Below are 17,039 nucleotides of genomic sequence, written 5' to 3'. Positions count from 1 at the left end.
CGTACATTGACGGAAATTATTGGTGTTATTATATCAATCCTCTTTTTTTTATTGCTTTATTATTATATATTTATTTGTTTTAATGAAGAAGGAAGAAGAGTTTAATGGTGACACCTCTTCGCTGTTACTGGTTTCTGATTATCACTTATTTGTACTTGTTATTCTTTTTTTTTAATATAAATAAAGTATGTATTTGTGTTTATGTATTTAGGTATATACTTATGTATGTATGTAATAACACACACACACACACACACACACACACACATATACATCCACACACACACACAAACAATTCACTTAAATCACTAAAAACTAACCAAACACACTCAAAACACCATAAAACACTTCAAAATACCAATAAACACACCCAAATCTCACTAAAAACACCCGCTATACACTAAGACCAACCACACACCACCAAACACATCCACACACACCCACAGACACTTAAAACACTCGCAATTATCCCAAAACGCACTCAAAACGTCATGAAAGACCTTTTAATGCCCTAAACCCTCTCAAAACACACCCAAATACTCAAATACACGCCCCATAACATATTCAAAATACATAAATTTTCTAAAACCATCCAACACACACTGAGGAGAGACATTACTGATCTGAGTGCAAGAGCTTGCATCAGAATATTCTCCAATCCACACACACACACACACACACACACACACACACACACACACACACAAATAAAAATCCTTCATTGGTGTGGGATCATTAAGTACCCTGTGGAACCTTACCAGAGCCACCAAGCACAGGGATGCCTTGGTCGTTCACCTCAGATCAGTCACAGCTAAGCAGCTTTTAAGAGAGCTGGGCAGGAACCAGTTCCGCTTTAACGGTTCCACATGAATACAGATGATAGATATGCATGAGTTACATATCACAAATAGTATACTATATAGTGCTTATTTATAAGAATGTTATCATTAATATTGTTTAGGAATCCTTGCAAATGTCAGTATCTACAGATGAACGAAGTAGAATATAATGCAATCATGTGTATCAGGCAGGCTTGTATCCATTATTCAAAGAAATTGCACGAATAATATAATATAAAAAGTTCGTTCATACTGGTCATTGGCCAATAGCAGACACCGATTTAGTGTTATCGTATCACTATCATTTCTTTGTGCTCCAGTGATTGGTAGATATCCTATGATGTCACACCCAAACCACTTAAAACACTCAAAACTAACCCAAAACTCACTCAAAACACCACGCAATACCTCAAAATGTTCCAAATAGTGACCTAAAACTCAATAGAAAAACCAAATATATGCCAAAATCACTCTGAACCACCCAAATACACACACAAACCCCTTACAACAATCAAAACTAACCCAAAACACCTCAAAAGGCACTAAAACACACACAACTCACTCTAGAAACACCATTATACGCCAAAATCACCCCCACACACCCAAACCATTTAAAACACTCAAAACTAACATAAAGCACACTCAAAACACCATGCAACACCTCAAAATGCACCAACACGCACCTAAAACTCACTAAAAAAACACCCAATATAAACCAAAATCACCCCCACACACCCAAACCACTTACAGCACTCAATATCATCCCCTACCACACTCAAAAAAGCCATACATCCCCTCAAAATGCCCCAAAATACACTTAAAACTCATTAGAAATACCCAATATAAACCCAAATCACCGCCACACACATCTAAAAGACTCCTAACACACACCCACACAGCTTAAAACACTCAAAACACTACACAGCACACTCAAAACATACAAATACTGAAACGCATCTCAATCCACATACTCAAGGTACGTAAACTATAACTTAAAAGGCCAATATCACACTGAAAACACACTACATGCACCAAAAACATACTCATAACAGCCTGCAAAACTACTGAACACGCTTGAAACACCCCAAATATATCTCAAAAACCAACAGTATGCATAATAAAGAACGTTAAGGTTAAAAGGGAGACTTACCTAAATATTACACCTTGGCTTCTTCTCCCATTCCACGTCTATTTCTCATTTCTTCTTCATCCTCCTCCATTGTTTCTCCTTCGTCTTCCTTCTATTGCTTTCATCTAGACGCCTGAGCCTAGAAACACATAAAAACAGTAGATGTTAGACAAAATATTGAGGAAATGGAGGGTGACTTAAGTATTGTGGCTTGGCTGCTCCTCCTCTTCCTCCTCCCTTTCTCCTTCCTTCATCCTTATCCTTCTTTATTTCTCTTTTTTTCCTCCTTCTGCTACAAATATCTACACACCTGAACCTAGAAACACACGAAAACACGTAGAAACCACTAGATATTAGGCAAAATATTGATGAACTGGGGTGTTGGAAAAGAGGCGCCAGCCCGAGGCTATGATGAGTCACCACCTGGGCTGTGGTCATCCGAGAGAACGGGAACGGGGGTGACTCGGCTAAATTACGTAAATAATTTGATTTGAAAAATGACTTATAGAAAAAACGAAGCCACGGCGGAATGCATGATATTTTATGACGTGATAAATATAAAAACTAATTTTCAAAATATCAAAATATCTCCAGCTCAACTAGTTTTTAAAAAATGTCTAAATTAATTACGTTAAAAGTATAAAACATTTTCAACAATAACTTTCCCAAAACGTCTTGGAAAGTCAAACCATTTTCACTTAGCGAGTATTTTACCACATTTCACGGAGTCTGAGCTATCTTTTAAGACATTCTACAGCGAGTTAGACGGAGAAGCAGAAACGTGAGCAAATAAAATAAAGAAAAATATGACTTTTGTTTAACAGCACCAAAGACCATTTCGAAATTCACATATTTCTTTCAATTGATTGATTTCACACTTAAAAGAGCACAGGCGATTATCTGATATATACCATAAAGGCTCACTTATAGCTTCAAATATAAAAGGTCAAAATGGGATATTCAAATTTTTCACCGTTAAAAACCTTTAACATACGCCATAAAACACCACTAAACGCTATATATTTACCCAATACAGGCGCGAAAAACACTTCAAACACAACGAAACATTTATAGAAACCATAAAAACATACCATAGAAGCGTAATATTACCATTAGGAAATATTTGAAAAAAAGTATTTGATCCCGCTGGCTGCCGAGGGGTGATGGCTGGGGGATCGCAGGGGGAGGCGGCCCGTACACAACACCGGGAACAGCCATATAGGAAACTTTTGACTATGGGATATGAAATAATAGACTGGTGGTTGCGTTCTGACACATGTTTGGCTTACGGTAAGTGCTTGGTGCTGGTGCTTAATTGTTGCTTGGTGCTGCTTCAAATCTGTCGGTAATATAACAACACTTCACTTCACTTGTGTGTGTGTGTGTGTATAGACATGCTTTTGGTTATGTTTTGAGTGTGTTTACGAGTGTTTTCGGTATACAAGAGTGTTTTTCTAGTGTTTATGGCTGTGTGTGGGTGTGTATGAGTTAGTATAGCCCATCGCCACCACCACTGTTGACACCACTGCCACCACAAGACGACTACTGCTGTTTAACCAGTAGCAGAAGATATGAGAGTGAAAGCACTACGTGTGTATAATAGTATGAATGTCTATGATAACTATCTATTACTAAATCTATCATCAGTGAGATAATATACTTGTAGAAATATAACATAATGATTTACTGGTTATTGTGACATCTTTCTCTTCGTTATCGTGTCCAGCTTTGGTTATTTAAAGCAGTATACATATATCAAATTGTATCTAGTTGTACAGCGAGTGTTGGCAACTCCCGCCGGACAAGAAAGGTGATGCTTAAAAGGGAGACTATTTCATTTCTCCCTTTCTCTATTTCTATCGATAGACTGATCTGACTGAGACCAATGTAATCAGAGAGTTAAGATTTTTGTGTATATATTTATTTTTCACTGTAAATATTTCAATGATATTATGTATGTAAATAAAACTATGAAAGTGTGGATGATAATTATGAAAGTGTGCGTGATATGATGTGCATGTTTTCCTTCTTCATGTATATGTGCAATACGTAGTGATGCTACGTAGCCACCCTGTGTGCTTGTGAGTTATCCCTCCCTCCCCCATGCCCTGACAAAGTACAATGGTTTTGAGATAGGAGTAGGATCCCTGTGTGAATGAAGCGTGTGTATATAATGTTAATATTAAAAAAATATAATAATAATAAATAAATAAATAGAAATGAATAAAGAAATAAAAAAACGTTTATAGAAATCCAAGACAGTTTAAATCTTAAAAGAATAAATAAATCACTGAAAAATTACCTAGTATCAATGCTAGGGTGATGGGAAAAAATAAATAAAGACACGTCCTAGGAGCTAAGCCTGCCGAACTAAGAGTAGGACCAGCGACCGTCATTTTCATGAGTAGATAAAAAAAAAAAAAAAAAAAAAAAAAATTGGCCTACACACACATAATTCATTATTTGCTGATTATAAAATACTTTTTCTATCGAATCATATCGTATTTTTTTTCCCAGGCACCAAGGATTTTTCTAGAATATCGTGTTAACGGTGTATATATCGAGATAATACCTAAATTTACGGTATTAGAAAAATTATTTATCACATTCAAATCTACTAAGACAATGGCATCGAAGCGAAATAAGACAGCTGAAGCATGTATATTATTAAAGGAATCCTGTGTGAGATAAGAGTATGTCATTAGCTAAACCGTGCATCCATTTACATTGACTGTCATTCAGTATCCATCGCAGATTAGAAGTCTCTTAGGACCGGGAGTCAGTACTTTGTATTCTAAAATTATCCCAGCCGGTAATCTAGAAAGATGAATCCTGGGACACTACACCTTTCCCTGGTAACCATCAAGCAATGCGCTGGGGATTCAGACTGGTATTCACTAATCGTGCTCTACCGATTCCCCCGAGAAAACGATTCCGGAAACGGTTTCGTGGGCTGATGAATACCAGTCTCTCGGAACCGCCAGCGCGCCTGGTATTCATCAAGTAGCTCACTGGCGGTTCCGAGACTGATATTCGGTATTCACCAGCTGCGCTCTATCGATTCCACGCGGAACCGGTGCTGGAACCGGTTTCAATGGTTCTGCCTGCCCAAAGGAACCAGTTTCTTGAATACTTGAATTCACGGTTCCTGCCCAACACTAGCTTTCATACAATCACAATCCTCCCCCCATATATATTTTCAGTATGTATGTATTGCAATTCCTAATAAACCATATTATTATTATTATTATTATTATTATCATCATCATACACATGATGCAAACCCTAGAGTACCTCCTACACTCACCATTTACTGCCAAATTCTAATGCTAGTGTAATACTATATACATGTACTATTATGGTGAAAATAATATACCTGTATGCTATTTGGTGTATATATTTCATAGACTTTTGCTGTGTATTCTTGAAGCATGCTCTCTTTTCAGTATTCAAATTCTTAGAACTCTGGAAAGAAATACTTCAAATCTGCAAAACATCACAAAGGAAGTATTTCATATACTATGATTATTCAGCTGACTACAAACAAGTATCATCAGACAATGTTCTTAGAGATCAAAAAGTCAAAAACTGAAGTGGACTGCTGTAGTGACCTTGTGACTTGCAAACCATTCAAATGCAAGGTGTTTAACAATAACACCTTCCCAACATGTCAGTATTGTTGAGCTGTCTATCTCTAAGTTCCACATTTGGTACATGATTTGTTGCAATCCCTTCATCTACATGCCCATCAATGAAATTATACACACATACATGATGAAACTTCCAGACCAAGGAACCTCACATGCATAATCAGGTATATAACTAAAATACTATTCATTATTAGAAACACAACACTTGAAACAATAATAGAGAAACATATTTGGTATGTCTATTAACCTGTTTTCATGTGAACACAGTCAGCGGAAAAGCCATACAAAGTCTGTCAGTGCAGTGCTTAGTTCATGTGCAGCTGTCCCAAGATGTCACAAAATACACTGGAACACTGTAAAATGCCACACCTCTATTAGGCAAACTTTACATTTTAACAGTTACATAATTATAAGCCAATTCAATTGCCTTTCAAACTGCATATAGCATTAGTATAGCACATTTCATATTTTTAGTGCAAACATGACTTTCCAGTCTATTTATGTAAATTTCTTGATCTTTCTACAATCTTTAACACAATCTGTAATACAGCATAATTACATGAGGGACAGCATGGTCAACAAAGAATATATCATCTAATAAACAAAAAGCGATAAGAACCATAACAAGTATGTATCCCTCTGATAAACAACTGAGCATTGCACATTTCATCAAGAGAATATGAAACATCATGGATCACAAATATTTACATTACCAACAAAGATGAACAAAGCTGTCCAGGTACTATCTGCATAATGGCTATTCATGTTGGAGAGAAGTTGTAAACAAAATATCATACCTGAACAGGATTCATGAGTAGCATGTAAGGCCACTATGTTAAAGAAAAACTAAAAACTTATTCTCCATTATTAATTACACTCTCAGTGGTTCCTGTGTTATAAATGCTGAGGAAAGCACAGGCTGATTACAAGCTCTTTTTAATAAGCTCAATGCACACTGCATGTACAGCACACCGCATGTACATTTGTAAAAAGGAAATAGGAAAACCTACATTTTAAAGAGGCAGAATATTATGCATAAACTTTGTCATTTTCATCTCAAGAGAATACATGCATCTCATAGCATGATGAGCATTGGATCATTAAAATACAATGAGATATCTGTGTTTAGTAATCAGGCTGCTCCTCCATATATGTTACCAATTTGTAGTACAGAATTGTTATCTACTTTGGATTAAAACTTTGTTCCACTTTGTTCACATTTCAAAATACATTTTAGATTTAAGTATAAACTATCAACAATAGGTAAATCAAAGAAACGAAGAACCTGGCAACTGAACATTAGGCACAAGGTGTGGCAGTAACGTGACTGTGACAAGATGGAGGTAGAGAGGAACACCATGATCATGCATCAAAGTACTTCAACAAAAGCTGTACAAATGGTGTCAGGTGCTTATGGCCCTATACTCCAATGGCTTCACAATAAGACACAGCAACATGATGGTAACATTAGGCTTACTTAGGCATAGTATTGGCAAGATGGCCTTCAGCATTGAGGGGGCCCACACACAGTGACACAAATTAATCAAACCAGCTGTGTTCTTACACAGATAAGCAAGAGAATGTCACTTTTATACAAAGTTGTAGTGATTTCTCATTATCTTTATACATTATAGCAGATACTTCAAGAAGCATGTGTTGTTGGCAAAACTGTGAAGCACAGTAGCAAGTTGAACAGGACATGATGAGTCACGTCTCAGCGCAGGGCGTGTAGCTTGTGGCTGACGGTGACTATTCACCTGGCTGGTCACCACAGCTACAAAGCACCATTTTATTCAGTTCCGTTCGACACATCACTCATTCACGAGAATCATATCTCATATATCACATGTCCATGGAGATGGAATCAAGATCCTAAGAGAATTTTTTTCATATTATAATACTCTGTTATACTTAATTAATTGTTGCAAATGTGTTACAAATAATCATTTACTCTACATGAATCAAAGCCATTTCATTGGGGCAAGCTGCAATGCAGAATACACCATTTATCTCATAACCAATAAAATGTCCATAATATTATATTGACAGAAAACACCAAAACAATGAATAAAATAATGTGAATAAAATAATGTGAGTATGTACTAAACCAGGAAGACGGTCCCTGGAGAAATAGTCAATGAGCGGCATCACAAATATCCTATTTCCTTTGTTTTTGCTGAAAAGTCCTCAAGAATTACATCTTAAATTGATCAGATATACACAATATCATAGTGCTAGAAAAATATATTAAGTAGCATGCCAACTAAAATACTGGTGTATATGTAATTACAATGGATAAAATACTTTCATTATACAGTACCAATACACAAATTTGCAAAGTACAGTGGTACATAAAAATATATAACTATATCATGTATAAATAAGTGTACAAAGTTGCTTACATGTTACCATTATCATTTACTTAACCTTCACTTGTAGTTAACAATTACAAATAATTCAACAATCGGTTTCTTGATGCAATCCTTCACATGTCAATCTTTACTGCACACATCAGCGAAGCTTCCCAGCACAAAGTTTGAAAAGCTTAAAACTCATATATATACTATACCTGTTCAGAAAGATTCACCAATCTCTCATTCACTGAGTTCATCTTCATCACTCATGCTAAACTTTTCACTCTCTGAGGTCAGGTCCGACTCTGAACCAACTTCAATGTCAGAATCAGAGTCATCTCCCCCTACAGCTGCCGCAGCACCCCCTTGGGCTGCTGCTGCTGCGGCCGCTTCTTTCTTTTTCCTCTTCTTCTCTTTCTTGAGCTGTGCCCTCTTGGTATACATGTCAATGATCCTCTGCACCTCTTCTTGTTCTGTCACAGCATCAATAGCCTTTCCTCCTTCTATTTCTAAATCTATATCACTGTCATAACTTTTGCTGTGCCGCTCCTCATCGGATGACTCACCCTTCTTCCCCTTGGATGACCTGGACTTCTGCCGTCCCTTCTCTTTCCTCTTTGTTGCCTGTGCCATCGCTCCTGCTACCTCAGGGTCAGCTTGTAGCTCTCCCAAGGCCTTGCTGCACCAGCACTGGCCTCTTTCTCAGCAGCTTTCATCAGAGCTTCTACCTGCCAGGAGGAATTTGAAGTGGATCATAAAAAAAATAAGGCAGAGCTTTAGAAATGTGCTTTTTAAATCATTCTGAAAACTACCCAAGATTTCCATAAATTTTCTGATGATTTTCAATGTGGTGTCCTCATTTGCACAGTCTTTTTTCTTAATCAATATAAATACAATGACAAAAAAAGAAATAAATTAGTGAATAAAATAAAAAGAATGCAAGTATGTACATTAAAGCAAGAGAGAACATGATTTACCTCATCCATACTCATATCATCTAGATCTTCCCCTAAGGTGTCATCAGCTCTGGCATTGGGTGACAAAGGGAAGGCAGCAGGAGGTCTGGCAATGGCACCCCGGGCCTGGGCTTCCTCACCCCTGAGGCGAGCAAGTCGAGTCTCCAGCTCATCATCAGCCTTAGCCATCTTCTCATCTAAGGCCACTTCGCCCATAGCCTGGTGTTAATGATTCACACTATTAATCATACCAACTCATAGTGTAAAAGTTCCTCTGCTATGGACAATAAACAATTAAAATAAAAGTGACAGCAATACTTATCATACTAGCAATTTTCCTTCTCCAGCCAAGTCAATCAAACAAAGCCGAGATGGTATAAACCCTTAATGATTTAGTCATGATAAAGCTTTACAGGCCACCATCCAACCCCTTCATTAGAGGAACATAATGACACAACGGTAATTGTATATACATATACAGTGCTTATTACTGAAATTGGTGTTAGGACTTAAAAAGTTAAAATTGGATATTTGAATTTTCAAAATACTCAAGCTTGTTCTAGCGGAGTGTTGGGGATTTAGATAACATATCTGGCAACTCAGCATCAGTATCTGAGATGACTTACAGAGGTTGAAAAAAATGACAGTTCACCACAATTGTCGCAGGGGGTATACTTTCTGACACTTTCTATCAACCCCCGTACAACCATTACGCTTGTACTTACACTGCTGTCCAGCTCTCTAACTAGACAATGACTTGTTACAAGGTCTTGTCAAGGAATGACATTATAGCCATCACCTTTCTTCACAAGGCACCCTATGCGAGCTATCTCAGATTAGACTGATGACATTGTATCCAAATTCAGACGTAAGAGGCAGATGACGGAAGAAGGTGACAACAAAGCACCACAGAAGGAAAACTGGCCAGGAAAGACTGCAATAGATCCCTTAGAACACTAAGACTGGTACATTGTAAACTAAAATACAGTTCCAGAGTAAAAGCCAGACAACTGAAAGAAAAAAACCCAAGACTTCAGGGAGGTGTGTCAGTGAAGACACCATCTGGCCACATCCATGGAGATATCTGCTACCACACCCAGGCAGCGCTGCACATACCTGGGGTCTCTGTCACCCAGCAGAATAGGCAAACTTTCTGAGAAAAATACAAGACCTCACTGTGCTGTGGAGCATCAGAGCAAGATTTCCAGTGATAGCCAGCAGTCAAAGTCACAAGTACCAATGCCTCAGCAGCAACCCTCTTGACTTCTACTGCACTTTACTGGCTGTGAAATTTCCTGATGGGCTGCTTCACCAATCATGGTATGGCAAGCCTTGCAGTGCTACCCAAAAGCACCAAAATAAATCCAAGGAAATATCTGGGACTTTTCTACTGTATGTTGATTCTTCCACTTGTCATTATAAGTAAAAAAGACAAAGTATATTGTGATAGAATGAATCCTCTTCATTATGCTGAAAATATTCTCATAAAAAATAAGATCCATGTACTCTTTTCTAAATATTTCTATAATTCTTCCAACATATTGGTTGCTGGACAAAATTTCAAGCTCAAAATTGCCCCAGTTGTCATACCATAACTGTGTTGGCAAACAATCCATGGCAGAATCCCAAAGATGCTGATTGACAGCAAAGCTGCTGTCACTGGCAAGTCTGTTCTGTACCAGAATGAAATGTTACATACCCGAGAAATTAGATCATCAGCCTTCTGGCCGTCAGTTCTGGTGTCAGGTGGCTGGTGCACAATGGAAGGCTTCTTGAAGTGGTCTGAAGGAAGGCCTTTGAGATGAGCAAGTCTGGAAGCCATCTCTTCCTCAGTTGGTAACTCATCAATGTGAGATTTCCGCAAGTTTTCCAAACGTTGAGCAATTTCCAGATCAGCCTAAAATATTCATAAAAATGTTTCACAAGAAGTAATGGAAGTTTAATTATTGTAGGGTAGAATGTCAATTTATAAGGTAATAGCTTATTTACAGAACATCTGGTAGGAAAGTTCATATAAGCAAACAGACTGGTTAAACTTATTACAACACTCATATTTTTTAGATGAGGATTGTTCAAATAATTTAAATGATCAGTCAGACCAAATCTTGAGGATCATTCACTACCTTATTATCAAAATGAAGTCTCAACTATTCCTCAAATTACCAGCAAAAATTCTTACTTTAGACATGGTGGCCATGCCAGCCCTAGGACCAGGATATATGGTGATGGGTGCTTGCTGTGGAGAAGAGATCATCTGCAGACTCTTCTCTAGGGATGTCTTTGATAACTGTTTCTTCAATGGATTCCTGTCTGGGTCCGTCATGGTGAATGTTGATTTTCTGAAATGGTTATTTGAATTTTTAGCATTCATATCAATACTTCATACAATAATCACTGTAACAATATATCCTGAAATCATTTTAATCAGTGCCACACATGTCGATGCAAAGTACTGTGCATACAAAATGTTTTAAAACCAGACCTTCATGTTATAGTAAAAATATCCTCTACATTCTAAGAACACCAAAACATCAAAAGTTCTTACCATCCTACATTTCTTAAAGCTTATATATCTTACAATGGAAACAACTTGTGGGTTATTATCTTAAGGGCAAGATGTCTCACAGCTAAAACCTTTACTCAACACCATAATGAAGGCTAAAACCTTTAGTCAACACCATAATGAAGGAAACATTTACTCTGGGAGTGGCGGACTAAGATCATGTGTGATACAACAGAGCTTTACACACGGTGCCTTCAGATCACGGGTAGATGCATTCAGGGAATGGTGCAAAGACCATGAACCCAACTTATTCTAAACATTTCACAGTCTAATCAAGACAATTTTTAAGACTTACACATGTATCTTAAAAGTTGAAAGATCTTATGACCACATATAAAAAAAACCACCAAAATTAGAGTTAAGCTGGATATCAGGTCCACATAACATAAAAGCATGAAACTCACATATCATGGAGAGGAGGAGGAGGACGAAAAGACGACAAAGGAGGAAAATGTAACATAATAAACAGTAGTATGTATCTTTGATTTTTTAAGACATTAATAACTGTATGCCATAGTTTCTTTAATATGTCCAGGCAAACTGAAACACTGGATAATCAAATACAATAGAAAACTGGAACTCAATACACTTGACTCTCAATTTAATACTCCAGTTAAATGGATTTTGTATTTAGCAGACCACAGAATCTCAAAAGACAAATACCTAGCAACATATATTCTGTCCATTGCTTATAGAATAGATTAGAAATGTCAAATTCATGAAAAAAACAATAAACATGTAAAATACTATCATAATAAATACAAATATAACTTTGTCTACTGCTCTGTATATCATAAAATCATTAAAGAAAAAACTGTACGGAGCTTGAAGGGAGGTAGGTAAAGAGGCTGATGCAATATGTTAACATGGTGAAATCTTCATGTTAACACTGTCCCACCATCCAACAGTCCATGTTCATACAAACAATGTCCGTTGCTTTGATTTTGGTGTTTGCTTTGTGCCAAGATGCCTCCCAAACAAGAAAAATGTAAATGTGTGAATCTGACTGCTTTCAGTTATATTACTGTGCACTAGTATTTATGTACAGTACTTGGTTAGATTAAAGTAATGAATTAGGTTAAAGTAATGAATAAAGTAATGCTTTCCAGTCACCACTATACAAACTATTTGGGTTGTTTTATTAGGTATGATAAATTTTCCTTGCAATATGTATGGACCTGTGAATTAAAGAGAGATTAAACAATTAACCTACCAGCTGTTGACTGGACTTTGAAGGAAGCAATGTACAAAGATTATAACATTTTTACTCAACATTTTATGAATTGTTTCATATCTCTTGGCCTCAAACAATGGGTTAATTTCTCAACTTTTTACCCATCGGGTAACACACTAGATTTAGTATTTACATCTGAGCTTGATAGAGTGGAAACTATTACCTCACTCTGCCCTATGCCTGGATGTGGTCATGTTCCTATATTACTTGACTATTTCTTTTCTACTAACTCTGACTCTGCTACAGTTCCCACTAAGAGAGCATGGAACAAAGCAAAATATAATAAAATCAACACTTACCTTTCCAATGTTGACTGGGATTTTGAACTTGCTTATCTTTCATCTGATTTAATGTATGAAAAGTTTCTTGACATTGTCACACCTCTTATAGATTTCTATGTACCACTAAAGCCTTCCAAACCCACTTTTAAAACCTTCAAGCCTCCCCAGCAGTTCAAAAGAGAGCGAAACAGATTATGGTCATCATACAAATTACAAAGGGCTACACATGGTCGTCGCTCCCCTCAAGCTCAAATTGCTTTAAATAATTTCAATCATGTTAATTCTCAATTCAGAAACTTCCACATTATTTCCCAAAGAGAACATGAAGAGGCGCTTGTAAAAAACTTGCATCATAACCCTAAAGCTCTGCACCAGTATGTGCACAAGAAAAAAGTTTGTGCCCCGACAGTAGGTCCTTTAAAGTTAACAGATGGATCATTAACTACTGACTGTTATCAGATGGCTGAGTTATTTGCTGACAGTTTTGCCTCTGTTTTTGAGAACAAAAACTTGTATCCTGCTCCTCACCAACATAGCGACTCCCAAATTGCACATATTGACATACAACAGGAAGACATTCGTCAGAAACTCTCTCTACTAGACCCTAACTCCAGTATGGGCTCGGATGGTATTCACCCTCAACTGTTAAAGTCTTGCCCAAATCTAACTTCTCCACTCTTTCTTATTTGTAAGAAGTCAATGTCAACAGGCATACTTCCTAGGAAGTGGAAAGTATCTCAAATTACCCCTATTTTCAAAAAAGGCTCCCGCCATCAGCCGTTGAACTATAGACCAATAAGCCTAACATCAGTGTGTTGCAAGACTCTTGAGTGCATAGTGGTTGATGGTCTTACAGAATATCTTAATAGTAATGGCATTTTATCTACAGACCAGTTTGGCTTCAGGAGTGGGAGATCAACTGAGGACCAACTACTGCTTACTTACAACTCTATCACATCATGGCTAGACAGTGGATATACAGTAGACTTAATTCTGTTTGATTTTTCTAAAGCATTTGATGTTGTCAACCACACTATTCTCCTACAAAAACTTTCCTGTCTTGGCATCTCTGGTGTCCTCCTACAGTGGATCAAAGACTTCCTCACTCAGCGAACAATGTCTGTCTCTGTTACAGGCGTCCCAAGCAGTCACAAGTTAATCCCCAGTGGAGTATCCTAGGGTTCAGTTCTCAGTCCTTTACTTTTTATTATCTATGTAAACCACTTACCGTCTTACATAAAGAGTGATTGCAAAATATCTGCAGACGATCTAAAGATTTATCTGCCCATTCGTAACTTGCCGCACACCCACACAGTTGTTGACATATCTAACTGCCAACGTGATATCAACTCTATGTATAGAATATCTAACTCCTGGGGGCTTTCTTTAAATATAGATAAGTGTGTCACACTGAGATTCAACAGAAGCACTTTTTCAGAGCAAGACATAGGCCCATATAACACCTACTCACTCAATGGTACAGATATACAAAAGGTTAATGCCCACAAGGATCTTGGTGTACTGGTTGACACTTCTTTAAGCTTCCACATGCACATAAAAACCACAGTTAACAAGGCTGCAGGTCTGGCAGCAAATTTACTAAAAGCAACTATTTGTAGATCACTGAATTTCATGCTAAATCTTTTTATTACACATGTAAGACCACTACTAGAATACTGTTCATGCCTATGGAACACATGTTATCTTGGAGACCTAAAGATGCTAGAAAGTGTTCAGAGGTCGTGGACTCGACACATAGACGGAATGACTGGACTGTCCTACAAAGAGTGTTTGTTAGCTCTTGACCTCTACTCTGTACGTGGACGCCTTACTCGTGCTGACATAATAAAGTACTGGAAGATCTTCCACTCTGAGTGTTCTATCTCTCCCAAAGATTTATTCATCACAACACCACATGCACATACTCGTGGACACCGTTTTAAAATAGCTCACCAGTACAGTTCAGTGGATCTTAGATCTCGATTTTTCTCATTCCGGTGTGTCCGTTTATGGAATTCTTTGCCTGACCATGTTGTTGCTCTGAACTCGCTGCCATCCTTCAAATCAGCCCTTCACAGTCATTTAGGCGACATTCTGTACGACTTTGTGGAGTAATATGCATACACACATGTGCTGCTGTTTGCTGCACAATAATATATCCTGCATTTCTGAACAGTTTCAATGGGTACACATTCCAGTCCACTCACAGTTTGTTACAATCATCCAGTAATCTACATCTAAAGTTGACTGGCATACCCATTTTCCTGGCTATCTTTTTCCTACTCTTCGTTGTATTTTTCTGGTTTGGGAGCTAAGGGTGGCTAACCAGGTGAGTAAACCTTGGTATAGAAATTCTGATATCGACCGTTAATTTCTCTCCAAAAAACAACATTTATCTCAAACTTACAGAATGACAGGAAATAGTGATGGGTACTCATAAAGGTATGATTTTATTTTCTTATGTAAAAAGTATCATGAAAAGTAACAGTAGCAATTTTGGGAAATATCAGGACAAGGCACTCTGCTCTATTTAATTTAGGATAAAGTAGCAGTGATTAGGTTAGGTCTGAAATAGATGCAAAAACCTTTAATATCTTGTTACTCATTTCCTGCAGTGATAATAATGAACTGAATGAATCTAAACCCAAACTAATCCTTCGAAGAATCACTATCATTACTTCAATGCCATCCAAGCACAACTCGAACCCTTATCTACGCGTAATATACGAAAAACTCCAAATTTCAAGACAAGCATGCCGGCCTATTATCTCTATCATACTGCTCCTGACCCTTCCTTCCCCTGTCACGCTGCCTGGAATCCATCAGCCAGGCAGGGGAGTAAATCATGAGTTAGGATCCCCTGCTCTGCGTCATAATTTCTGGAAGGTTACCAGGAACACACTAATTGCAATCATGACGTAACATTTTCTGAACTTGATTATTCATAACATCCAAAGTTTTACCAGACACTTGCCTTCCTCACGGCGACAGGTAGATAATTAGTAGACAAGTACAACTGCCTCGAGTGTTTAGCGGATAAATCCAAGACACGACAGTTTGTTTACATCGCCGACCTCTTGTTGTTGTGGCTCATAGGTGACCGAACCCGCCGCGCCGCCCGATCCTCCTCCCAAAGCTGCTCCTCTTCTGGCGGATACACTACTCAATTCTAATAATTTCAGTGTAGAGTCACATTGCTTATAGAATCACTACAGAGGCTTTCGTATTTGAGGAAGCAGTCTTCTTACCCTTTTCTTTTACCTTGAGCGATATGTCAGCTCATGGGATTATATGTAACATCAGTGACTAGCAGGCTAGAATTCTTGACGTATATCAAGCCACACCTTTCTCAACACCTCTTTATGTCCGCTGCAGCAGCTGCAGCTGCATAATGTTCATTCATTATTATTTTTTTTTTCTCGTGACTTTTACATCATTGATTTTTCATCTTGGCGTGCTTTGAGGAGGGAGAGGAAGTAAAGGAGAACTTATATGTCGAGCGGTTTTGGAATTATATCGCTATCGCAGAGAGTGAGTTGAAGCAGTAACGGTGGGGGTGAAAGCAATGTAGTGATGACGATGAGTGAGGTGCTGAGGACAGGGGAGCAGTTAGAGCTCACAAAACGTAGATCAGGAATTCCTCAACTTAGGCTGAAATATCCCTAGATTGGACACAATGTCCTCAGATTTTACAAATACTGATTCTAAATTATTACTCAATAGAAAACCATGTCTTTTTAACGTGGTTTATTTTCTATCTTTATACATTAGTATATTTTTTGCATCTTAAGCTTTGGCAAAAGTAAAAAAAATATACAGCACTGCCGTCTGACTAGGTATAGGTAGAGTACTCTAGCTATCTTGGCCTTCAATATAATTCCCACATTTCCTACACATAAATTAAGTAGTTTCAATATTACAATTTTCTTTCATCACCCATCCCTCAGTATTCCATAAATTTCAAAGTACACAAGCATAACTGGTCTTAATTTTCACTACATTACCAATATACTACCCCAGCAAACTTACTCTC

The 17,039-nt window shown here is 37.6% G+C and overlaps 1 protein-coding gene across 1 annotated transcript; it reads right to left on the bottom strand.

The window, feature by feature from the left end:
• Window positions 1–5,349: 5,349 nt before the first annotated feature.
• On the bottom strand, window positions 5,350–16,133 carry LOC123510387. Its single transcript, XM_045265503.1, is given in 6 exon segments — window positions 5,350–8,652; window positions 8,655–8,700; window positions 8,950–9,147; window positions 10,628–10,825; window positions 11,108–11,267; window positions 15,981–16,133. Coding segments are annotated over 5 exon segments (1,026 nt in total). The 5' UTR covers window positions 11,252–11,267; window positions 15,981–16,133; the 3' UTR covers window positions 5,350–8,212.
• Window positions 16,134–17,039: the final 906 nt, after the last annotated feature.

This window comes from Portunus trituberculatus, chromosome 29, assembly GCF_017591435.1.
Source record: "Portunus trituberculatus isolate SZX2019 chromosome 29, ASM1759143v1, whole genome shotgun sequence".
Classification (NCBI taxonomy): Eukaryota; Metazoa; Arthropoda; class Malacostraca; order Decapoda; family Portunidae; genus Portunus; species Portunus trituberculatus.
The sequence above is the reverse complement of the archived record's forward strand: the minus strand, read 5'-3'. Positions and strand labels throughout refer to the sequence as shown.